The following is a 26,658-nucleotide window of genomic DNA, read 5'->3' on the forward strand; positions in this document are numbered from 1 at the left end:
ATTTTAGTTATTAGTATAGAAAGAAACCATGAGGCTAAAAGTTAAGAGAGTGAAGGGAGAAGTAAACTAGATGTCCATCTTTAGGGCTCTGTTCTGACCCAACTGATTACAATCTCTTATTTGAGTCTCATCCTATTAGCAAAAAAACTTGGAAAATTGGTCATTTTGGTAAAAAAATTCCGATTAATTTGAACAGAAGTCTTAATAAATTGATATGTTACTCTTCGGTGAAAAGAGGCAATGGACAATTCCTGTAGATGCATTTCATGAGTGTGTGTGTGTGTGTGTGTGTGTGTGTGTGTAGAGAAGTAAAAGCAAGAAGAGATACAAGAATGAATGAGATAGACATAGAAGAGAGTAATAGAGGGACAGAGAGAACACACTCCACCTTTATCTACAACATAAAAGAGATAGTAAGTAGATAAGGCAGGACGTTTAATTTTGATTATCTAATTTCCAGGTTAAGAAAAGTAGCAGAACAATCACTGAGTGGCCTCTTTCACTGATTTACTTACAAAAAGCAAGATGGAAGATTTCATGTTTATATTTTTAATTTTTTCTAAAGATTTTATTTATTTATTCATGAGAGACACAGAGAGATTGGCAGAGACACAGGCAGAAGGAGAAGCAGGCTCCCTGTAGGGAGTCCCATGCAGGACTCAATCCCAGGACCCCAGGACCATGCTGTGAGCTAAAGGCAGATGCTCAATCACTGAGCCACGCAGGCGTCCCAGAAGATTTCAAGTTTAAAATAGATATCACCTACTGCCCTTATACTTACCAGCCAAATCATTATCCATATAGAAATATTTTTTATAAATATAATTTTTCCTTACTACTGTGTACAAATGTCATTGCAATAAAATTTTAAGCAACCTCCATGTTAAATAACTTCATAAATTTACAGTGCCTAACAAAACCAAAAGGAAAAAAGTATCAAGAATACTAGTCACATTTTTTAATGTTTGAAGATTGTAATATTTGGGGACTATTTTCAAAGAAAACGCCCTTCTTATGCTTGAAGAATTCAATTTTCCTGCCAATAACATAATTACTCTTAGCTTGCTGATGGCATTATATTTCTGTTGCTTTTGCATTAACAAAATGTATCACATAGCATTACTATTTTCACTTGTCATTGTAGCTCTTAAGCCCAATTTTTGTGTTACCTGTGAAGAAGGCATTTTTTTGTAGCTGCTAGACATTAGTGCTCTAGTGATTATTTTGTTTTCAGCAAAGGGAAATGCTATATTTAGACTACCTTTACTTCTGACTGCATAATTTGAATGATAAGGTTTAAATGTAATGGAGTAATAAAAATGTATAAACTAAGTGGTAGTGCCTATTTTAACACAATATACACATTTGACATTTGATTGCAGCATTAAAGTAGAACAAAATTGGGTAAGATTAAATCACACAAATACATATATGTATATAAACATATACATAAATGTATGCTAATTCATATACCTACACATATTATATCAAGTTGCCAATGGCATACAAATTAATAGAAAACTCAATATTTTATTGCTAAGACCACATTATGTTTTATTTATCTTTCATCACATATGAGATAATATGATCATTATAAGAGGATAGACTGCACTTTCAATTCTCTTGTAAAACATTAACTCCTTGTTTTTTGGACACTACTGTAGAAATCACAGGAGACATAAAATTGAAAATATTTTTAAGGTTTTGCATCATTATTGTGTAAAATGCAAGGTTTTGATTATTAATTCTGTAAAAGAAATAGAACCTGCTCTTGATAATAAAAAATAGTATATTAATAGGGAGCTTAATTTCAACTTTATATACATACAGATCACAATCTGGACACACATACAAAACCAGCTTTCTTTAAAATATCAAATGCAAAAGTTTTGAATCCTTAATTCTAAGGTATTATATGGTTCAAGTCTATTCCTACTTTAGCACTCTCATCTACCTTTGCATGACCTGAACACTAATGTTATAATTGTCCTGGACTGTGTGGAACCCAGGATTTTTGCCTCTTCATTTCCTAGATAGTGGTGCAGAAAGACACAATTCTTAGCTCTACGATTGGAGAAATCTGAGTAACCAGCACTAAATTGTGAATTTATCATGTTGTTCCATGTCCTCTGAAAAAAATATTGAATCATATTAACCTACAGCATATCATAGAAACTTATATTTCACATTAATATTTTTTAAATTATCCTCCTAAATATTTTAGTCTTTAAAATTCTAAAGAATTTACTGAAGATTTATTATCACATATTTTTCTTTATCCACACCCTTTTACCTCAATTTTTTGCTTAATTTTCTAGTGGATCTGGGATCCCTGGGTAGCGCAGCGGTTTGGCGCCTGCCTTTGGCCCAGGGCGCGATCCTGGAGAACCAGGATCGAATCCCACGTCGGGCTCCCGGTGCATGGAGCCTGCTTCTCCCTCTGCCTGTGTCTCTGCCTCTCTCTCTCTCTCTCTCTCTCTCTCTCTGTGACTATCATAAATAAATAAAAATTAAAAAAAAATTTCTAGTGGATCTATATCTATATCCATATCTATATCTATATCTCTATAGATGAGTCTTCTAATTAGCGTCAGCACTTAAAAGAATTATTGCCTGACATTCACTTCATTGGTTAGGATCAATTACATTCAATATGGAAAGTTGTAATATTTACTAAAATAAATTATAACAATTTCATATTTGGAACTATTTTTCAATTTTATTTCACTTGCTATTAGTGGCCACATTTTTTAAATCACTGTGTTAGTAACATTTTCTCCACATCCATGGATAGGAAAGTGATCAATTCCCTTTAGAGCCATCCTGGCAGTCATGGCCCATAGAGTCACACAGGCTGCTGAGGAAGAATTTAGTGCCCTCAGGATTAAGTAGGTTGTTTCTAGGCTGTTGGGAGGCAATTCTCCATAGGTTTCTTGCGTGTTTGCATTCCTCGCATGCAGAACCATTTGTTCTGGACTATTTTTTTCTAGAGTGTTTATATACCAAACAGCCTTAGAAGAAACAAAATGTTTCCTTTTAGAATAAATGACAGATTTTCTTACAATTTTAGAAACCAGGGCTGTAGCTCCCTCCAGAGCAATGGGGCAGACATAATTATTGCCATTTATAAAAGATTAGGGTTCCCTAGAGTCAGTGTTCATCTCCGGCAATGCACAGTATGTGTATGGACTTCTTGTCCTCTTTATCTGGGCATGTGGAAACTGGGGTGTAAAAAATTTTTGACTCTATATAGAGGTACCTAAGTCACCATTCTAGTTAGTCCTGTGGAACATTGGATGCTCAAAACAAATTGGTGAGTTTTGAGTAGAATTCACAATGGGGGACAGAAACTAATGTGGCCTTGTGGGAGGGTCCTTTGGGCTGATGCAGTGTATTATTGTTAAGAATTCTACTTTTCAATCTATAATTAGTATTGATGTGTCACATGCTTGTACTATGAAAGCCCACAAATGCCAAAAGAGAATCCTCCCAGTTGGGAAGACCATCATGTAGAAAAGTACTATTATCTTTTATCCCTGCAATTTTAATGACTCTTTTGAGTTGTAAGTGTCTATAACTAATTGAAGTCTCTAGCAAAAGGATGCCATTGTCAATAGCAAGAGTACCAGGTACATTCCTTTTCAAAAATAGTTTTGTTTGTTTGTTTGTTTTTAATATATTGGGTTCTTGTCAAATCTGAATGTCTGGCCCATGGAGTTATAGTGACTCTCCAGCTTGGTATTCCCATTTTGGGTGGATCAACTTGTATTCATTGATTAACAAGGTGAGGATGGCCCATAAGCCTTGCTTGTCAAATGGAAATGGCATTTCAAGAATGCATCCTGCTTGGATTAAAGACATTTCAGTTTTACAGGAAAAAGGAAAAGAAGACAGTTTTTTTTTTTTTTCTTTTTCTTTTGGGGAAAAATTTATCCTCTATCTCCCCAGTATCAGGCAAACCTCTCATTTGGGATACCATTAATGCAGAGATTGCCCTAAAAATATGAGACTATCTCAATGATGCTACTCTGCTGATGTGCTATAGATGTTCAAACTTAACTTTTGCCTTATGAAAAACGAAAGGGACATGGTCACTCTACTCCATGAGAACTCAAGGCCATTCTCAAAGCTATGGTCAATACTCCCCTGATGAGCCTTATACATTTACTGACTTAGATTGTCATAAATATCTTAGATATTTAGTCTGCCACTTGGAAAACTACAGATCAGTAATGGACACCTTTCTGGGGCTGTGAGCTTTGAAAACAATTGTGGATGATAATTAAACCATTGGAATACTTAATGCAGATATCCTTTAAGGACCTTTTCTCTGATAAGACCTACTGGAACCAAGCTGCTGGTCAAGTTTGTACTACCTAAATTACTACCATTGCTTCCCAGATGAATCATCTTACTGGGCATGGCAATACATATACTATTATAAACTGGACATAAAATAAAGGACTCTATGTTTCTGGTGCAAAAAAGATCATCACAGCCAAGACTTGTGATTTCTGACAAAAGCTGTCCCATTTGTCTTTCAGAAAGGGAAGTCACATTGCATAAGTCATATTTCTGCCTGCTTCTGGTAGATTGACTACATCTGACCTGTGACCTCCACTCAGAGTTATCAGTGGTACTTTAGTGCCTCATCAGTGGTTGACACTTGTTCACCTTACAATGTTGCCGATCCAGTTTCATAATCCAAATCCATACTAGGGTAGCCTTGAATAAAACTTGCCATGTTTTTGGCTTTCAGAATTATTTTTAGTCTGAAAGTGGTTGAACTATTATCACAAAATCCACTCAAAAATGGGCCAATAGTAAAAGCGTTTAATGGCCTTTTCATGTTCTCTGCCATCCTCAAGCATCTGGAATTACTGAGTTAGAATGGACTTTATAAAAATCGACTTAAAAGGGATGCCTGGGTGGCTCAGTGGTTGAGCGTCTCCCTTGAGTTCAGCTCAGGGCGTAATCCCAGTCTGGGGATTGAGTCCCACATTGGGATCCCTGAGAGGAGCCTGCTTCTTCCTATGTCTGTGTCTCTGACTCTCTCTCTATGTCTCTTGTGAATAAATAAATAAAATATTTTAAAAAATGGACTTCAAAAATCTCTAACTCTACCTCATCCCCTTCTGGTCTACAAGCCTTTGTAGACAGTTTGGTCACTGAACAAGACTATCTCCAGAAGGGATTCATTGTTTCTTATTTACTTTCTGGGTAATGATCAAAGGGCTGGGGTATATAGAGATCTATTTTGCAAATTTGAGATTCTATCTTGACCATTCCTGTATGGAATGCTTTGTCTTCCTTTCCCTAACAGTAATTACATTCCTGCTTGGTTTTTATACCTTTGCTTGTTTTTGCAGTCTGGGGGAAAAAAAATCTCTTAGGGAATTCAGACTTAACTGCTTCAGTGACCTGGAATTTTTTCATTGTACTGACATAATCTTGGATTATAAGGATAGTGATCACTTGGTTAAGTACGCATTGATCACTGAGCCCCTTTACAGAAGCCCACATGGACCAAATCTGGGGACATATTGGATCTCTGTAAGTTTTATAAAAATGCCCTAATTCCTCTTTTATATATTTGGATGAAATGTCCATATAAAAATATTTGATGATTGGAGAAAAAGTGAATAAGACACACTGATTTTCTGACGGTGAAGGGGGAATAACATCTGGCATAAAGGGAAAGAGCAGTATGATGGAGGGAGGGACATTAATGATCTTTGTTTCTCAGAATCACCTCTGGAGCCATTTTTTTTTTTAAGGAAAATGACTTAGAAAAGCATTCCCAAACTGTTGAGTCCATAAATTTAACTTGCTGATAGATTTTTTATCTCTGGACCAAGTTTACAATGGTTTCACCATGACTGTCCTTAACTTTAATAAGAGGTTTATGGAAATAGCAGGGGATAATCTCAATTTCTACAACTTCCACTTAAAACACATATTCCTACCTTGAGATATTTTCCCATACCCATTCTTATAGTTTTTACTTTGTCATTCCATGGAGTGGACAAATATCAACCTTCTGGTGGCACAGACAACAAGATACAGAGTCCTTCCAAAGCCAGGACCAAACTGAATCATTTGAACTTAACTATGAAAGCTGTTTCTACCAACCATCTGGAAGTATTTTGAAAGCACTATCAACTGGGGCCCCTGACTGATGTAAGTCCTCCTTGGAGGTGGGGGCAGCAATATAAACAACAGATACCTTTATAGAGGCATAAGATATGCTCTAGGGACTCTTCTTCTGGGGGAAGGCATATATTAACCAGCCTCCCCTTCCAAAATATGGTGATATCTGCTTCTGAGGTATTTTTTAAAACTTTTTTTTAAAATTTTTATTTATTTATGATAGTCACACAGAGAGAGAGAGAGAGAGAGAGAGGCAGAGACATAGGCAGAGGGAGAAGCAGGCTCCATGCACCGGGAGCCCGATGTGGAATTCGATCCCGGGTCTCCAGGATCACGCCCCGGGCCAAAGGCAGGCGCTAAACCGCTGCGCCACCCAGGGATCCCTGCTTCTGAGGTATTAATAAGAGACATTCAAGAGCTTAAGGAAAACACCACCAATGGATCATGTAACAATATTATCCAATATATGGAGATCTCACCATTTGAGGTTACCCTGGTTACTTGGGAGAAGCTACTGGCCTTAGCTGAAATGACCAATGACACTACCTTAGCTCTGAAAGTTAGTCACATCAGCCTCAACTTCTGGCTAGAGTTGTTAGAGATGGTAGGATTGCCCTCGACTTCTACCTTGTGGGACAAGGCAATTGTTAATGCATCTCACAGTACCTGGATTAATGCCTTGGGACAAGTGCAAATATCAATACAGAAATGAAAGGAAGAAGCCACCTGATTTTCTAATGTAGACACTGATGGTTGATGTAATTTGTTATGCTAGTTGGGTTTGGGTCCCCAGTGATTGGCCTTATTCTGTAGTTTGGAGTCCTGTTGATAATAATCTTAATTAAATGCTGTATGATGAAAATTGAATAGATTTGTTTCCAGCCTCTGGCATTCAGATTAATCAGCATCTGACTAATGGGAACTCTCATGGGAAAATGTACCAGAAGCCAAGATAGAGAAAGGAGAGGTAGATATTGTCAGGAGGCAATTCTCCATGGGTCCATCATAATTGCACACATCTTGCAAGCAAAGACACTAACGGCTTTTGTTCTGGAGTATCTTTTTAAGGTTGTTTGTATACTGAACAGCCTTGGAAGACAGAGACAGTATCTCCTTCCAGAGCAAAGGACAAGTTTACTTACAGTCTTGGAAGACAGAGATAGTGTCTCCCACCAGAGCAAAGAAATAGGCATGCATACTGCCCATTATAAAAGATTCGGATTCCCAATTCTCAGGGTTCCTTTCTCATTATGCAACTTATTACATGAGCAGCTGTCATTTGGTTTTCAAGAAACTGGGACTCAGGGAATTGTCAACAATGGTGATGATCTGCCTTCTACTCCTGTTGTGAGTTGTTCCTGACCTAGGGGTCTTTTGATTTCTGTTAGCATCCATAAAAATATGATAAGCTAACTTGTAAATTTGAAAGTATGGTAAAACTTCAGACCTTTCATAGTGCTTGATACATTCCTCAGACATCCCTATGAGGCACATAAGGCTGAAAAAGAATGACTATTCATATCACCATGTACCAGAAGCTTCATCAAAAGAACAACTCACACACACAAAGAGAACAACTCACACACATCTTTCAATTCTTTAATAAAATCAAGCCTCCACAATATCTGAGGACTCTAAACTACATTTAAAAAAACCTCTGGGGCACCTGGGTGGCTCAGTGGTTGAGCGTCTGCCATTGGCTCAGGTTGTGATCCTGGAGTTCTGGGATTGAGTCCCACATGACTCAATGACTTTAAAAACTAGTCATTGCATACATTAACAATAACTGCAAGCTTTCTGGGGTAAATTTTTGAAGTGTAATTAGGTATGCCAACATGTACCATAATGTTTTACTATAAGAAAATAAATGATGAAAGTATGAATGTCCACCCATCAAATAAATAAAATTTGAAATTTGGGGAGACCCTTAGTTTTAAGAAGAAGGGGGAGGGGATTTTTCTAAGGGACAACTCAGGGGAGATGAACCAGAAAAGGGAGAAGTTAATTCAGGAAAATTATTTGAACAAAATCCACAGACACAATTGAGTCAGGATTTAGATAGTACAGTAAAATAAATAAATAAATAAATAAATAAATAAATAAATAAATAAATAATCCTACCTAATGAGGCTAAAAGTCTTATATAAGCTGAAACTGGGAGTCGATCTTTTTCTCAAGAAACTTCATAAGAACCAAAGCTATGTGAACCTTTGGAAAGTTTTACTGATATTCATCATGTCCATGGGTTGTATATTTTGAACTTCTCTGTTTTGGGTTCTTTAACTCTGTGGAGAGTGAAAAATGAACTTTGAAATCGTACACATCGAAATTTGAATCCTGGTTCCTAGCACTTAAGAGGTGTGCTTTCTCAAGCAATTTATTTGATATACTTTCATCTACAAAAGGCAAAATTATTGCATAATAGATAATATATATGGTCAGCCAAATTCCTCTGAGAGAGAGGAAATTAAAGATACTGATATATATTATCACCATAAATACACAATGGAGGAGGAGGTGGTTCTTGAATCCAAGCATTTTATTTTCACTAAAGGGACATATTAGGAGGTAATATAGGGTATAGTGATATTTAGCTTTCTGGAGGAAGAAATAAAGTTGAAAAGAAGTTCGGGGGCAATAGTTGGAAGTGCCAAAATACCACGTTAAGAAATTTTGAACAGTTAATAGTGGATTATTTGCAGAACGGGAGGCATATTGACAGTGTTTTGTTTTTATTTATTATTATTATTATTTAAATCAGAGTACTCTAGTAGTGCTACGTGGAGCAAATGTGATAAAAGAGAAGCTAGAGGCAAGAACAATTAGGGAATGATTGCAATTACACACCCCAAACCAACATCTTCCAAAATGTGTAGCCCAGATCAGTATTTTCTGAGAGCCTATGTTAGACACCACATTTCTACTTTTAAAGATAAACAAAAACCTGGAATATTAAAAATTCTGACAAGTTCTGTAGTTTAACATACAAATCATTGGTTTGTCTGAAACCTTTTCTATGTGCTTATTATTAATATTCAAAGATAACTTTAGGAAATACTAGCCTACATTATAATAATTATATATAATTATATGTATAATTGCTTTCCTTATTTCATATAAATAAAATCATTTTGTTTAATTATTTTTTAGCATATTTCACATTTCTAACCCTTCTTGGCTTTAGACAGCCTGGCAGAGTTCTTACAAATATTAAATATTCAATATTCAATGCTGGTCATATGCCCATCTATCCATGATCTGCACTTGTCTTTTTAAAATCAGAGCTCCTCTGCCCTGTCTCTGTATTGCCACTTCAGTGTCCCTAGATGTCCTTCCCTACATTTATTCTTTTTTGACTCCAGTCCTCAGCTCCAGAAAATACTACTGAGCTGTAATATCTTTACAGGTTTGTAAGTAAATTTCAATATATCTCTTACAATTTGCTTGAAATTGGTGTTTTTCATTATAAATATACTGATAATCTCCACTATTTCCTTCTTTAGTGATTATAATTTCTAAAATAAGCTACTCCTATTCCTCCCAGGTTTTAACTTTACCAGGCAGTTAAGCTTAACCGGGGGCTGGAGACATGGGGTACATCATATTCACATCAGCCAGTCCTGTCATTACTTCCTAACAGATGAAATAATTAAAAGAACAAGAAAAGAAAAAGTCAAATGTGGCCTTTGGTGTTCATAGCTCAGAATGAATGCTGCTTTATTTAATTAATACATGGTTTTATGGTTATGAAAATGGAAAAAAAAAACTGGAGTCCTTTTGTGAAGACCTCACAAAACATTTTTTAACAACATAGTCTTTATGATTTAATTTTATTTGTAAATTACTCTAAATAGGTAGGAAAAATACCATATTTGAAAGAAAAAAAATACCATTCTGAAAGAAACTTTATGCAGAAAAGAACAAAAGAAATGTAAACAATGGTAAATGGGAAGCTTTTCAGAAGGCACTCCTAATCATCTTATAGAGAGCCACAAAAAAAAAAAAAAAGAAAGAAAGAAAGCCACATTTGATCTATGAGGAAGCAGATCTAGAAAAGCATTAAAATGCTTCTCATTTCTTTTGACTTCTGTTTTTGATATCTAACTATTTTGTTGCCTTTCCTTTTTCTCTTAGAATTTGGTGGGATTATTGGAGGGAGATGTGAGATATGTTAATGGTTATTAAAAGGTAACAATGTCATAACACTCAAGGTATTTATTTTCAGAATAAATATATAACTGCAGTCCCTGTTAAACATAAATATTTATCCTTCAAAAGTTGAAAGAGAAACTTATCCAAGACCAATAAAATGACCATGAACTTTTATTAACTTTATTTATGTATTTATGTATGTATGTATGTATGTATGTATGTATGTGTATGTGTGTATGTATGTACGTATATATGTATTTAATGAGGGTGGGGAGGGGCTGAGGGATAGGGAATAGAGAATCTTAAGCAGGATCCATGCCGAGCATGGAGTCCAACTAGGGGCTCTGTCTAACAACCTTGAGGTCATGACCCTGAGACCTTAGCTGAAATCAAGAGTTGGATGCTTAACTGACTGAGCCACCCAGGTGCCCTGGACTTTCATTAACTTTAAATAGGCTTAGAACAGGGATGCCTGGGTGGCTCAGTGGTTGAGTTTCAGCTTTCTGTTCAGGGCATAATCTGGGGTAATAGGATCAAGTCCTGCATCAAGTTCACCAGAGGGAACCTGCTTCTGCCAATGCCTCTCTACCTCTTTCTCTGTGTCTCTCATGAACAAATAAATAAAATATTTAATAAATAAATAGGGATGCCTTGATGGCTCAGCAGTTGAGCAGTCTGACTTTGGCTCAGGGCATGATCCCAGTTCCTGGGATGGAGTCCTGAATCAGGATCCCCTGCAGGGAGCCTGCTTCTCCCTCTGCTTATGTCTCTCCCTCTCTGTGTGTCTCTCATGAATGAATGGATGGATGAATAAATAAATAAATAAATACATACATACATACATACATACATAAAATCTTTAAAAAATAAATAAATACATAAATAGGCTTAGAATTTCATGAAATCATCCAAGATGTCTTTTTAACTTGTGTGAGAAATATGAGTAGTGAAATAGCACTCAGCAAGAAAGTCATAAATATTGACCCCAACTATATAATAGAAATGTAAATTTTGAAATAAGTATTTTTTAAATAAAATATATTTAATGAGCCAGTATAGCAAGTGCTGCATGAATTGTATAATCAATGGACAACAAGGGAAGGAGGTACAAAGGTAATGTTGGCACTTATGACAAACTTTAAAAATAATTCATATTTCATAAAATCAGTGTTATTTTCTTCTCAAAATTATTTCCATGCTACAAACCTACATGTGCCTTGCCTTGTTTCCTTGGAATAAATAAGCTAAAGCTGTCTGAAACGGACGGCAGGAGTGCAAATGAGGTGCAACTCATTCAGTTGTGACCCCATTTCATTTCTTCCCAAGAAATATTTATCTCAAAAGTAAATCAGTGCCATTTCCAGCTGGTAATACATGATAAGTATGAAAATGAATCCATCTTTGACATTTAACATGCAAATTTATATTGCTCTCATATCTAGATGTGTCCAGTAAGGAGAGGAATTGATGAGCTGCTGCTTTTCCCTGGTGACCTGAATGCATCAAACTTCGACTTTGCCACTCTATAGAACAGGAGTATGATATGTATAACTAAATGTTCCAAACAGCCTGCCAGTGAGTATATTACTCCTTGGGAAGGAGGGAGACACTCCCTACAGAAACAGAGTGTCATTTCAAGCTATGCTTTGAATCCTCAATGCAGTCAAATTGATCAATTTACCTCAGAGGGTTAAAGGAACTGAATTATCTAATCCTCTAGAGACTTTCATTTAATTGATGTGGGTTGGGACCCGGGCATGGGTTTTTCTTTCTAAAGCTCTCCAGGAGATTGTAATGTGCAGCAAGGATGAGGACCACGGGGTTAAATGAGACCCTCAGGATATGATCCTGTTTCTCAGAAGCTGACTGCATGGTGACCCCCCCCCTCCCTTTCCTCAGCTCTCTCTATTTCTATCATTTTCATCTTCAGTTCCATCCTACTTCATCACAGAACTTCTGGATTTCTTCCTTTCCTTAGATAACTTCATCTACTTTACAGACAAAAAATGGGTGAAGAAGAAGAGCTCCATTTGAGAATGATGTCTTCTTCTGTAAAATTATCTGTACCTTCGTTGATTCCTTCCTCACAGTCTCTCCGCTGGAAGGAGAGGGTGGGTGAACTCCCATCCAAGCTCAATTCAATCTCTCCTATTCTGAATGCCAGACTCTTCACATTCAGGAACAGTATCTTCCAATTGGCCCAGATCTCACCCTTATCTTCAACCTCTCATACACACCGGAGCCATGTCCTCATTATTTAAACCTCTCATATCTTCAAAACAGCCTTTCCCTAATTGCATGCTCCTCTCTACTAACCTAGCTCTTGCCTTTGCTTCACAGTTAAGTTTCTGCTTTTCACTTCAAGCCTCAATTTTCTCACCTCATTACTCCCCAACTATAACCATGTATCTTCCACATCAACAATTCCGATGAAAATGGTTTTACCAAGGTCACTTGGTATCTTCTTGGCTGTTGAACTCAATGAGTCCTTATTTTTCTCCATAACTTTGCAGCATTTAACAATGTTGAGCACACTTAATTTATACAATATCTCCTCACTGGGGTGTTACAACACCATTCTGTTCTGTTATCTATCTCTGCTTCCAGCTACTTCTTTTTTAGTCTCTGTCACAGTCTCAAACTTCCTCCTCTTATACCTTCTATATTGATATCCACTCAAATCTGCTTCTCTTGTAATCTGTTCTCTGCATTTCTCTTACCACTGACACAATCAAAAGTCAAACTGGACACCTTGCCTTCATTCATATTCCATTTTCTATAACACAGTGTACCCTAATATTTTATGCCTTTTCCCATAGTAGTTCCCTCTATCTGATGTACCCTTCATAACCACCACCATTTCCTTAGCCTCGTTTACTACATCTTCAAGATTCAGGTCAGATTCTTCCTCCTGTCGGAAACCTTCTCTGTCAACCCCACAACACCTTTTACATATTCTAGCATTCTAATTTATGATAAATTATTGTAATTGTGTATTAACTTTGGGATCTTCTCTTGCCCCTCACCATTGTGAGTAGATTCATTACAAGTAGAGATTTTGCCTTAGTTTTCTTTTCATCCCTAGCACTTACCCCAGTGTCTGAATGGAACATAATTATCACTGAATAAATACTTGTTCAATGCATTAAATTAATAAGTAAACTTTTAGAAAAATAATAAAAGCAAAAAACTCTCCTTGTTTATGCACCCAAAACCCAAAATTTACCTTGTCATTGGCATATAGGACCCTTCAAAATAAGATCCATTTAACCAATATATCTACATTTTTCTCACATTCAATAAACTTATGCTTTTCCATATTTCATTCATCAGTGTCTTGCTTTCTTTCTAGTATAGGTCTTTTTCATAACCCTGCAGCTTTATGTATAGTTTTCTGTCTACAGGTCTGTCTGCCTGCCTTTCCTTCTTAAATCCCTATTCAGTTTTTTAAAATCAAATTTTTAAAAAATATTTATTTATTCATGAGACACACACACACACACACACACACACACACACACAGGCAGAGACACAGGCAGAGGGAGAAGCAGGCTCTCTGCAAGAAGCCAGATGTGGGACCCAATATCGGATCCCAGGATCATGCCTTGAGCTGAAGGCAGATGCTCAACCACTGAGCCACCCAGACGTCCCAATTTTCTGGACTTTTCTAAGCAGAGTGGTTGTTTAACTTCAAAGAATGTAAAGCACTGTGTCTATTCATCTGTAATGTGTGTTACTGTGATGCATGGTGACACACATTACTGTTGTGTCTTTCCCACTAGAGCACAAATCTTGACAGAAAGATAATTTCTAACTCATTTTCTCCTTTTATCTAATAAATATTTAGCACTCAAATATCAATGTTGTCAAAAAATGAATGACTTTGAAAATGAAGAAATAATACAGTCATGTTCAACTGGAAAAGAAAGTGACTAGGTGATATATTCATGGTCTATGGAATTTATTTCCCAAGGGTTAACATTCTTTTTTGTCTTCTGTCCTTTCTTTGTTTTGGATTGTCTTTATGATATAAACATCGTCTGTGCAACCACACCTCTTTGCTTTAGGGATGTTTTCTGGTTGTTTCTTTTGAATGTACTGTTTTCAGAGACTGTAAATTCCTCAAGGGCATGATTTGTTCAATTCTATTCTGTGCTTCTTACGTTGTGTCTAGCAGAGTGAAAACAAAACATTCATTCAATCAAGTATCTGGGAGGGTGTCTGCCATGTGTCAGGCATGGCTAGTTGTTGGGGATGCTGTTGCTATAAACTTAGATCCAGAAAATTTACTGTCAGACTAGCTAAACAGTAGAACATAGGTTATGCCGTAATACAAGGAAAGGTTTGCCAAAATGTGATAAATTCTGTATGTTCATATCAAGGGTAAAATCCAGGATTCTTTAAATTTCAAATAAACTCAATTTAAATATTGAAAAATTTCCCCTCTTCATCAATCCTACCTCTGTGTATTTTGCCTATGTTTCTTGTTTCCTATTTGGTGTCTATGTCTTTCCAAGGTCTGCATATTTTTTGTTTCACATTGTATCTTTTACTTTGCATGGTACAATTCTCTATTTTGAGTGCATATAAAAAGTGTCAGACATCCTAGTGATCATACAATGATAATTTTATCTACAAATTCTCCTGTCCAAAAGTAGTTACCCTGCTATTTTAAAGCAGAAGTTAGTTTGTGCTATAGAGGAGCTTAGTAAGGGAGTCCCTCACTCCGCCATTTTTACTTCTTTCATCTTTTTATATGACCAAAATTAGTGGAAAGGGTAGTAAGTCATCACAGATCTTCCAGGTACTTTGTGATCATAGCACATCCTGTCAACAAAAAGGAAATAGGCTTTCTACATTAGAGGGGAATTTGGAGGAATCTTACAGATTTACTGTAAAAAAAACACAAAAAAATCATTTCACTTTAACAATTCTTTGAAATTCCCTTTCACATAAGTAGTTTCTCCTGTAAATTGTGAATTCCCTGTGCTGATTTCACTAGTTTACAATTTGTTCATCCTTGCATAAAAATAACACATTTCGGGTTTTTCCTTGGTTTTTCAGCTAAAACATTCATTGTTTATTAGGTTATTATTTCCTTAGTCATTTGTGCCTTGTTCCTTGCATAGTTCCCTTCATTCCATTAAGTTTCAAATACTCAGGACTTTAAAATTATGTGTGCTAAAAATGAAAGAGATGTTTCCTGTTTACTTTCTCTCCCAACTTACCTAAAATTGTTCTTATTTTTTTGTCCTTATTTTTAATAATATATTTATTTTCCATTCAAAAACTCTCAAAACTATAGCCCTTGGAATACCAAGATCAAGAATCACATTGTAATCGACCTTATTTTTCTAAGGATACATTATTTAAAATGGACATGTTATACAAGTACAGTTAATAGGATGGAAATGTATGAACATAAATAATCCTTTAACTTAAAATAAAATTACATTTTTAATAGTAAATGAAATATAAAAGATCCCACAGATCTACTACTTTGAAACAATTCAATAACTGGTTACTGCAGTTCTGTCACTAAGTAAAAACAACATTTGTTTATTTAAGCTGCCGCCTAAAACATAATACAATAAAGCACAGTAATATTCTGTTAGCAATAGTTTATCAGATTTCTTCTCCTTCGTCGTCTTCTTCTTCTTCTTCTTCTTCTTTATCATCATCATCATGATCATCATCATCATCATCACCATCATCTGCTTTGTGCTAGGAACTGAGACAGACACTTGGCCAGCAAAAGTAAAAGGGAACACTGCTATAGACCAAATATTTGTGTCCCCCCAAAATAATTTATATGTTGAATCCTGACCTCAATGTGACCATATTAGGAGGAAGAGACTCTGGGAGATGATTAGTTGGAAAGGGCACAGCCTTCATCAATGGGATTAGTGATGTTATAAAACAGATCCAAGAGAGACTCTTCCCCTTTCCAACATGTAAGGTTACAGTTTGAAGGCTACACTAAGGAAGCTGGTACTGAGCAGACACCATCTGAGATTTCACCATCTCCAGAACTGTGAAATAAATGTTTGTTGTTTAGAAGCCATTCAGTTTATGGTATTTGTATTATACCTGCCAGAGTGGACCAAATCAAACATTTAAGTAGGAATAACCTTAACATGTTCTAAATTTAGAAAATCAATAATTGTACTTAAGAATATTTGGAATTTACAACTAGAAGTAGTCCATAGTAATCACCAAAAAAAGCAAATGAAAGCCCAGGAAATGTTACATAAGACAAGCAAGGTCATATACCTAGGAAATGGGAGAGTGGTAATAGAAACTATGATAACTATGGAGACCACCCGCCCCCTCCCCCACTATATAGCAAAACAGAATCATTTATTTGCTAACTATTTGCATATTTTCCTAATAAATTTGTGAGGTAGGCAAGATGTGTAGAATGTATTTCTGAATAATATTTGGAAGGACACTATTGAAATGCAAAGTTTCTAATTGGGTAGCTTTGAATTTTAAATGATATACATAAATTCATCACTATCATCTGCATCACATAACATTTAAATGACATCTTATCATTAAAATATATTCATTGTGAGAGCTCAGTAAAATGTATTTGCTTATCAAAATTATATAATAAATTTCAAACTATTATTTTTAGGATAAAAAGACCATCAAGAAACATGAGTGTATGATAAATATCCATAACTAAACCATCTGTCTATCTTCTTCACCATATGTCACTCTATTAATTGCTAATATCACCCTTATTATGCATCATCTCATCTGTAACATTATTCCATGAAACTAAGAAGGCATTAATAACAGCTAAAGACAAACACCTGCTATATGTGTTTCTGGTTGATAAATTTCAGCAGGTTTTGGTTTGCTCTTGGGCAAAATTTTCTAATTGCTTTTACATAACAGGGCAACTTTTTCTGGTTATAATCAGCACACCACTATCTTTTTCAACTGTTTGTTATAATTATGTCTCCCCACATATTTGTTCAAAATGTTTATTTAGCAACTATCATATGCACAAAAATATAATAGTCATTGGACTAAACACTGTGAAGAAGAATAAAATTCAAATAGGAACCTGGAACATATCTGACAGAAATTTGAAAACTGTAAGATCTCCAAGGCCCTTAATAGATATTCGTTCATGATGGTCATGGCCTTTAGGTTTGGTCAGAGCAATTAGCTATTGAATAAATTGTAATACCCGATTTTTTTCCTTTTGTATATGAAGAAAGAAATTGAATCTCATTATGGTCCTTCTTCCACTTAAAATCAAAGGTAATAGATGGATAACCCATATTGGTAACGGTCCTCCTCTTCCAATATTCAAAAGAGATCCAATGAAAATTCAAGCACTTAAGAAGTGTTGATTATTTCATTCTTTCTGAGGTGGTTTTGGTTGAAGGAGCAAGTCTATTGCTCATAAAATGGTGAGGAGTCAATGCCAAAGAGAAAGGAATTAATGTTAAATTGTGTGGTCAAGATAGTAAATGTGAATTAAGGTTAAAGAAGGCACGGTAAATGATAATTGAAAAAGAAAATAAGTTTTGAAGGAGGCAAAGGGTGAGTAAGACTTTGAAAGGTGAGCAGAATATGCTTAACAGGTATGTTTTCATTCAGGACAAGTCACACATGTATGAAAATTAGGACAGTGATGTTCAGTATTGAGATGCTGGGATAAACTTCTGGTGAGAGTTAAAGAAATGACTGGATGGAAACAAATCATGGGTGATTTTGGAAATCAAAGGAGTTAACTATTAGCAGTGGCACACCAACCATTACCACTTCTATCCATTAAGGGTTTCTGCTTCAGCAACCATATACTTAGCACTTTTATATGGATTACTTCATTGCATCCTCATGCAAATTCTTAACTCCCTGTGGAGTAGGTCCTCATGTATTGGAAGTCTTCCTTATAGATAAGAAATCTGATAATTATGAAGGGGTATATTACTTAAGTAGAAGATCTAAGATTTGAATTGGCATAGTCTGAGTTCATATTCTTGACTGTCTCATTATACTGGCTCACAGTATAGTATGAAGTTGAGAAATAAAATGGGGCCTTTGAACTTTACTGGGACACAACAAATGTGAGATTTTGATGGCAATTAGCCTGCCAGTAATATGTATGATAAACTATAGTCCAAAGAAAAAGATATGAGTCAATTGTAGTATATATACTATAGGATAATGATGGCAGGAATGAAGGTTTTAGGATGCTTCAAAAAAAACAACAACTTAAAGGAGGAGTTATATAACATAACCCTTCTAAACTTAGCTCACTTTGTATTCTTTCATATACCTAACCAAACTGGAATGCCCATCCTCCCCCACCTTGTTCCCCAGATATTACAATTCGTTTTGTGATTACACTCCTGACATATCCTCTATATTTGGAATGTTTTCCAACTTCCCATGTTGAAATCCAAAACAATTTCCAAGTTCTGCTCTTCCATCTCACTGTCTGACCATCTCCAAACATGGAAATTATCTACCTCATCTGAATTTTGCAGAGAATTGTACCTCTGTTGTAAACAACACAGTCTGCTGTGTGTTACCTAGTTTTATGTTTATAGCTTATAAATAATACAAAATAATTAAAACCACTACATACTGTGTATCACACATAGTATTAATTTGGCATCTCTACCTATGTTCATTAATGTTTGTGGAATCCAAAATAAGTAATTATATTAATAACTGCATATGCAAATAATTGAATAATTAATTGAATAAAGGAATTAAAAGATGGCTCCCTGAGTTTCACCTGTTTCCAGTACTTTTTTTTTTTTTTTGCCTTTTTTAATAATTTTTCCTTAGTTACCCCCTTACATTATTCTCATGAGTGGTTCATGCCCTTGTGCCGTGACGGATAAAAACTGGTTATTTGGACCATCCAAATAAATACTGATGGAAAATCAGTCAAAATCTGTGACTAATCTATGCATAGTAACTATCTTTAATACTTTCTAGTCAACAAATTATCAATTCTCAAAAAATGTTCTTTGAACATCATGAATATCTAAAATAAACATTCTATATATTATTTTAGTACATAAGCCCTTTTATTTACATAAACTCCAGCTTTTGGATATCTACTGCATTTGCAACAAAAGAATAATTGTATCCATAACTGTAAACTGGCAAATATCTCATATATGTATCCCATTTAGGGAATAAAAATTATTGTCTGAGTTTGTGTAAAATCCATTAATATTAATTTCTAAATTGCTCTTTTTCTTTTAATTCATAATTTGCTACTTGTGTGAACTTTCAGTCTCTTTAAAATCACCATTTCTTGATTGCTCAACCATGCAATACATAGACAGCAGCTATATTAATAACCTCTCAAAGGTGTAGTGCACTGATACTGCTATTTATGCTGCTGTCTGGAAAAAAGCATATTTATTCTGTCCAAGCACCCATGAGACATGAAAACTATTCTTTGTTCAGACTCACTGTGGATAGTCATTTTAAAACTTCAATTACTATTTCAGCATGTTCCTTCCATTACTGTTTCCAGCACCACAGCCAGTAATTTCTAATAGCCAAATGTACTTTATAAACCGTACACACATATGCCCGCATGCAAGGAATGAATAAAGCTATGTATAAATGATTACTATCTGCAGAAAAGATGTAAAATTTAGATGAAAAAATATCAATACATGAATCTTGAACATGCACATATTATGCCTCCCAGCAAATATATATGACTACATGTAGATAGGCAGATATAGATATATATTATCATGCATCTTGGAATCAAAGAAAAATAATCATTCATTAATTTTCAACAAATATTTCTTGAGATTTAATCCAGTACAGAGCTGCTCTTAGTGCTATAGGGTTTGTAAAACATAAAAAATATTCTAACATTATTTTTGCCTTTACAATTTATAATCATAATAAATATGATTCATTCTTTTTATTGAAATGAGAGTCTTGAATGGAAAAAGATGGTTTATAGTCTCAATCTTACTTTATATAGACCTTAAATTCCATGATCTAGCCATAACTTTTCTTCTTGTGTGAGATTTTGTTTTTGCATTAACATTAATCTTTTTTCTTGAATCTACTGTCTATTTTTTCATTCTTTTTTGCCATCAAAAAGTGCACATATTTAATTTATGAGAAATTGAAGCAGGGTACTTGGATCACACCATTTGAAACCATGATTTTCACTATGTAGTCCCTTATAACTATAATTTGTCTCGAGTGAGGACATCATAAAAAAATCAACCTAATACAGTTTACTGTTCTATTCATTGCTGAAACATTGATGAAAGTTACTCCCACAATATCTATCACTATCTACTTTATAAAACAAAACAAAACAAAACAAAAACAATGCAAGGCATTTCAGACCTCAAAGCCAGGAGAAAGTTTGTTTTTTCTGTGTCATTTTTATACTCGTATTTCTTAGACCATGGTTTTTTGTGTAAACTGGTCAGGTTTCCCTGTTTATTCAGCAGCTGTCATATTTAAGTCCAACATTCTTAAAAGTTGTCTACTAACTTTTATGTAAACTTTTGTTTAGGATCATGTAACTATTTTGCTTTTATTATTCCCATTTCACTATTTATTTCGAATGTTATTGCACTATATGTCATTTTGTAAGTCTTTGAAAATGAGACAGGTAATGAGTACACATCTAATCTACCTTTAACAGAAAAGTTTTATTTAAACCTGAGAAACATCTGGATTCTCTCTTCTTATTATTCTGGGTTGCCATTGCCAAGTGAGTGAAATATACATGTTGCTTTCATTCTATCATTTTCTATTCTCTCACTAATGTTCTGAAATCTGACTTTTCTCCCCATTCTATGAAGTCTTAAGGATTTTGCCATTTTCCAAGTATTTGAGCTTTGGAAAGTGAGTATCTCCTTATGCCTTATTTTTCCATTTCTAAAATGAGGATAATAATGTCTCAATCAGTTTGTTTTCAGGATTAAATAAAACAGAATATATTCAGTGGTTAGCCCTTTGCCTGCCACAGAGGATGGTCTAAGAGTGTGGCCAATGATGATAATGTTGCAATAACTGGATAATCTTCCATACAATTCCATTTTTCAGTTTCTTCATACTTATTAACAGCCTAAGATTTTTCTAATCTCATGGGCTCATCTTTGAACATCATCTTTGATTCCTTTTTATCACTTTCTGTTTCCATATCCAGCCAGTTGTCAAATACTTTGTCTTTTTCCCTTTACAGTAAACTCTCAAATCTGCCTCTTCTCTATACCCCAGGTAACACCCTTATTACACCTGATGGGAATCTACAAAGTGTATTGATCAGTGAAAATATTCCCTGAGGGTGAAGAAGGGCTAATGAAATTCTGAGTACTAAGACACTGAATGAAATGTGCAGAGATGTCATTATTAAAAATAACAACAACAAAGAAGCAATTAAGAGTGCCAGTAAGCCAAGACAAGGTGTTTTCAAACATAGCTTAATAAAGTTTAGACAATAGGGACTTTACGTAATATATATGGAAATATTTAATTTGTAGAAAGGTGGTCAGAGTAAATCTTATCTGCAATTACTGGTAATATGGGAAGCCAGAGAGTACTCATGGATTTGTCTTAGTTTAAATTAACTGACTACAGAGTTGTGTTCCACCTCCACTGACATCGACATTGCTACTATTGAACACATAAGCAATTAAAATGGCAAATCATTCAGACAGAGATAAAATTATGGTTAAAAATAAGGACCTATCAGTGGTAATTTGTCATTAAAAAATGCCAACAAAGTCATCAGTACCTTGTATTGCCTGCTTATATTATTATTGGTATGTTGGAAACTCTTTGGGAACCTAACAGCAGTTCACGCATCAGAGATTTTAAACAATATTGCTATGTACATGGGTTAAGTATTTCCTTAAAGACTGTATTACAGCTCAAAGATTTAATTGAAATTTATGTTCAATAGACTAAAGTTCACATTATTAGAATGTTGTTAAGAGAGCATTTTGATTTTAAAGGTTTTTCTTTACCTTTACACACGGGCCTGTGGTCACTCCAAGCAGCAAAGACCTCAGCTATCCGTTGACAGGTGATGCTCTTAGCACCCTGTAGGACGTAATCTTCATCACAAGAGAATTGCACAGATGATCCAAGGCTAAGATCAAACAGGATTGGACAAAAATAAGATTAGAAGAATATAACATAATGATTAGTCTCCACTTCTACTGGTAATATTCAATAGGTCAAAAATGTTCCATAGTGGCAAAAAGTACCTTTCTACTGGGGGATATATATATATATATATATATATATATATATATATATATGCATATTTATAATTTGTATATAATTTGTGCAAATATATAATAAAACTTCAAAAGCATATGAATCTCTTGTAAGTCAGTAACATGCAGATGTTGGTAGCAGCTACATAGACTGTCATCAAATTTATTTATTTTAGTTGTAGAAACCAAGGTGAAGTAATTGACTAAATCTCCAACCCTAAGTAGGTGGTAAACAGGAAGCAAAAGGTGATCTTCTTGACTTGAGTCTCAACACTTATATTCATTGAGGTATTTTTCTCGCAAGTATTTTTATGTGTATTTATTATTTGGATCAGTATTTGTACATCAACTGATCAATAAATAAATATTTAGGGCTGCAAAATTATGTTGACTGTTTTTCATATAAAATTCATCCATCATTTATTATTTAACCTACTACAATTTGGATTTTGCTTCCCTTTCCACTGAAAGGGAAGTTACTAAATGATCATTTTTTAAAACTAATTTCTAAGGGTCATTCATGGATGCTTGCTGAAAGAAGAAAAAAAAAAAAAAAAGAAAAAACCTGACCATGCATTTTCTTTCTTAAAATCCTTGAACAGCAACTCACCAGAAAAAAATAAATAAAATCCAATTTCCTTTATATACCATACAAAGCCTTCCAGCAATAAGTCTGGCCAATTTCTCCACCTCATCCCAGTGCCACATGTGAACTGCATGAGCTCCTTGCATGGAGCCTGCTTCTCCCTCTGCCTATATCTCTGCCTCTCTCTCTCTGTGTCTCTCATGAATAAATAAAATCTTTTAAGAAATAAAGTTTTATTGAGCACAAATATGCTTTCATTTACATATTATATATGGCTGTTTTCATGCTACAGTGTTAGACTTGAGTAGTTGCAATGGAGACTGGCTTACAAACTATGAAATACTGACTATCTAACACATTATAGAAAAAGCTGGCTGACATATTATTTTGGCTAAAGATGACAAAAAATATGAACTAGATATGACAAAGAACAGAAAGGTTTAACATAGGAAAAAGTCTGTAGGTTTTAGAATCTACTCTCCTCTGGAGGCATCTTTTTTTCTCTCATTATTTCCATTTACAAAGGGAGGAATGTGACCTGGCACCATGGAAAACAGGAGGGAGCTTCCTCAAGAAATTAAAAATAGAATTATCATACCCAGTAATTCCATGGAGTATTTACTCAAAGAAAACAAAAACACTAACTCAAAAATATATATGCACCCCTATGATTATTGCAGCATAATTTACAATGGCCAAGCTATAGAAGCAACCTGGGTGCCCATAATAAACAAATAGATAAGGAAGTTGTGGTATATATACAATGAAATATTACACAGCCATAAAAAAGATGAGACTGTGCCATTTGCAACAACATGAATGTAATTACAGGGTATTAGGCTAAGTGAAATAAGTCAGACAGAGAAAGGCAAATACCATGATTTCACTCATATGTGGAATATAAAAAAATGAATAAACAAAGAATGAGACCTACAAATACAAAAAACTGATAGATTCCAGAGGACAGATGATTAGGAAGATGGGCAAAATGGGTGTAGGGGAGTGGGAGATACATGGTTCCAGTTATGGGATGAATAAAATGCAAGAATAAAAGGCACAACATAAGGAATAAGTAGTAATAATTGTAATAGTAGCGTATGGTGCAGATGGTGGCTACACTAGAGAAGTTGTACCACTATGTTATATACTGAAACTAATGTAACACTGTCTGTCAACCTACACTCAAATACTTAAAAGGTGTAGAGGCAGAGACACAGGCAGAGAGAGAAGCAGGCTCCATGCACCGGGACGCCCATGTGGGATTCGATCCCGGGTCTCCAGGATCGCGCCCTGGGCCAAAGGCAGTCGCTAAACCGCAGCGCCACCCAGGGATCCCAAAAGTGGTTCTTTTTAAATATAAAACACACTCAGAAAAGTGTACAAAACAAAATACACAGCTCAATGAATTCTCATGAATTAAATGGCCATACAATTAAGAAATAAATGATTAGGATAACTTGAATGGGGGATCCTAATGATTCCAAGATTGATTTAGACTGCTCTATAGCCTGAGCAGCCTCACAAGTTTACCTAACAGCCAATCTTTGCCCTTTCTTACTTCCTCTTCTTAATCAATAAAAACTCTATCCTAGTTGAAGTTCAAAAATGTTGGGATTCATTCCTGCCTCATCTTTTTCTTTTACTTTCCACATCCACCTTGAGCAAATCCTGTTATCAAGACTTTAAAATCAAGAACCTAGTATTTCTTACCCCTACAGTGTCACCACCTTGATCCAAGCCACCAGAGTTTCTCATCTATGTTATTGCCAATAGTCCTTTTGCCATGTGGATGCTTTCCTGTTTGTGTTCTTGACTCCCTGAAATCTATCCTTAAATAGCATCTGCAGCAATCATTTTAGAAGATTGCCCAAATTATGATTTTCCTCTGTGTTGAATCTTCTAATGCTTCCCCATTTCACTCAGAGCAAAGGCAGTGCCCTGACAATGGCCTGCCCATGCTAATTTTCAGAGCTCATTTCCTGCCACTTTCTTCCTCAATCTCTACACTTTGGCTACACCAGCTTCCTTGCTCTGGCATGAAAATATAAATCATGTGCTTGCCTCAGGGTCTTTGCATTTACTCTTTTACTCTTTTGTTAGTCTGGAAAATGCTTCCTCCATGAGTTCACAGCTCACTTCTGTTTTTCCTTCACACGTGAAATTATTTGTAAGATCCTCTTTGCCTATTATTCTTCTAATCCATAAGATTCTTTCATGTTATTCCTATACACTATCTGATGCATTATGTATTTGTCTACTCATTGTGCCTCTCATTCTACTTAAAAATCTCCAGGAACTTAGCTTACTTGTTTGCCAACCAGTCAAACATATCCCACTATATAGCAATGTATTAAGTATGCATAGATATGTATTATATATATATATATATATGAGAAAGAGACTGAATATTTTACTATATATGTATAATAAATATATATATATATATTTAATAATTCAGATAATCTCAGATGCTTTATTCCAGAGGTACCATATCTCTATAATTGGACAAATTATTCTTGGGTAGGATACTCTCTGAAGGTTGTTAAATTGTTTATAATCCACATGCGCTCACCTCCTACCATGGACCCATTTGCCGTGTTCCAGAAACAGTGAAGAAAGTAATGTGAATGGAGTAAAACAAATAAAGGAGACCAGTGTATGAAATTTAGTTAACGAGGTGATTTGAGATTAGATCATTAATGAATTTGTAGACAATAGTAAGGATTTTTACTTTTACTCTGAAAGAAAGGGGCAGTTCTTGTAAGAGTATGAGGTCAAGGAATGATGTTGCTACGTTATGTTGTAAAGTAATCATATGGGCTGCTAGGTAAAGAATAAACTTTAAGGGAGCAAAGGTGAAAGAAAACGTTTGGTTAGCAAACTATTGCAGTGGTCCTTGTTCTTATGGAGATGATATGATAGTGACTTATACTCAAGGGGTTAGTGATTAGAAACCAGTGATAGATTAAAAAAAAAAAAAAAGTCATAGTATAGGGCCTGGTCCATAGAAGTAATTTTAATGACTATCTTCTCACTTAATGATTAATAATTCTGTCAAGGTCACTCTATTCATGGCTATATTTGTATTTGATTATAATATTCTAGTTTAATCAGATTCTTCTTACGAAAAGAAAGAAATAAATCTTATTTAAGTAGCAAGTGTTTGAGCTTGTTTTTTTCTGATTACATCAAACTAATACACAGCTTGGATATAGGCACTTTGTAATAATAAACACATAAGTGCTCTGTTACTATACCAAAGAGGACCAGTGATGAGCATTGAAGTTTCTACCCACTTTCCTATGAATTCAAAGTAACAATTCTAGTGAATACAACAGGGGAGGTAGTTTAGAGCCGTGGTCAATAGTTTCAACTAAAGAGTCAGAGAGAAATTTCAGATCCCAACTCTTCTCTTATTCAGATTTACAGCTTTGAGAAGATAAAAATGTCTGAAAGTCTCAGCTTCCTCATCCGTTGTGATCATGTCATGAAATATCATTTATCAAGTACACAGTA

General features: G+C 35.0%; 1 protein-coding gene across 2 annotated transcripts in view; it reads right to left on the bottom strand.

Annotated features, from left to right (window-relative positions):
• Positions 1-26,658, bottom strand: part of CSMD3 (CUB and Sushi multiple domains 3) — a 1,311,859-nt gene that overhangs the window by 686,129 nt on the left and 599,072 nt on the right. For both annotated transcript variants that reach the window (XM_038555367.1, XM_038555366.1), the window contains one exon: positions 22,302-22,426. In XM_038555367.1, the coding sequence (XP_038411295.1) occupies positions 22,302-22,426 (125 nt within the window). The remainder of the gene's footprint in view (positions 1-22,301; positions 22,427-26,658) is intronic.

Source organism: Canis lupus, chromosome 13, assembly GCF_011100685.1.
Source record: "Canis lupus familiaris isolate Mischka breed German Shepherd chromosome 13, alternate assembly UU_Cfam_GSD_1.0, whole genome shotgun sequence".
NCBI classification, from domain to species: domain Eukaryota; kingdom Metazoa; phylum Chordata; class Mammalia; order Carnivora; family Canidae; genus Canis; species Canis lupus.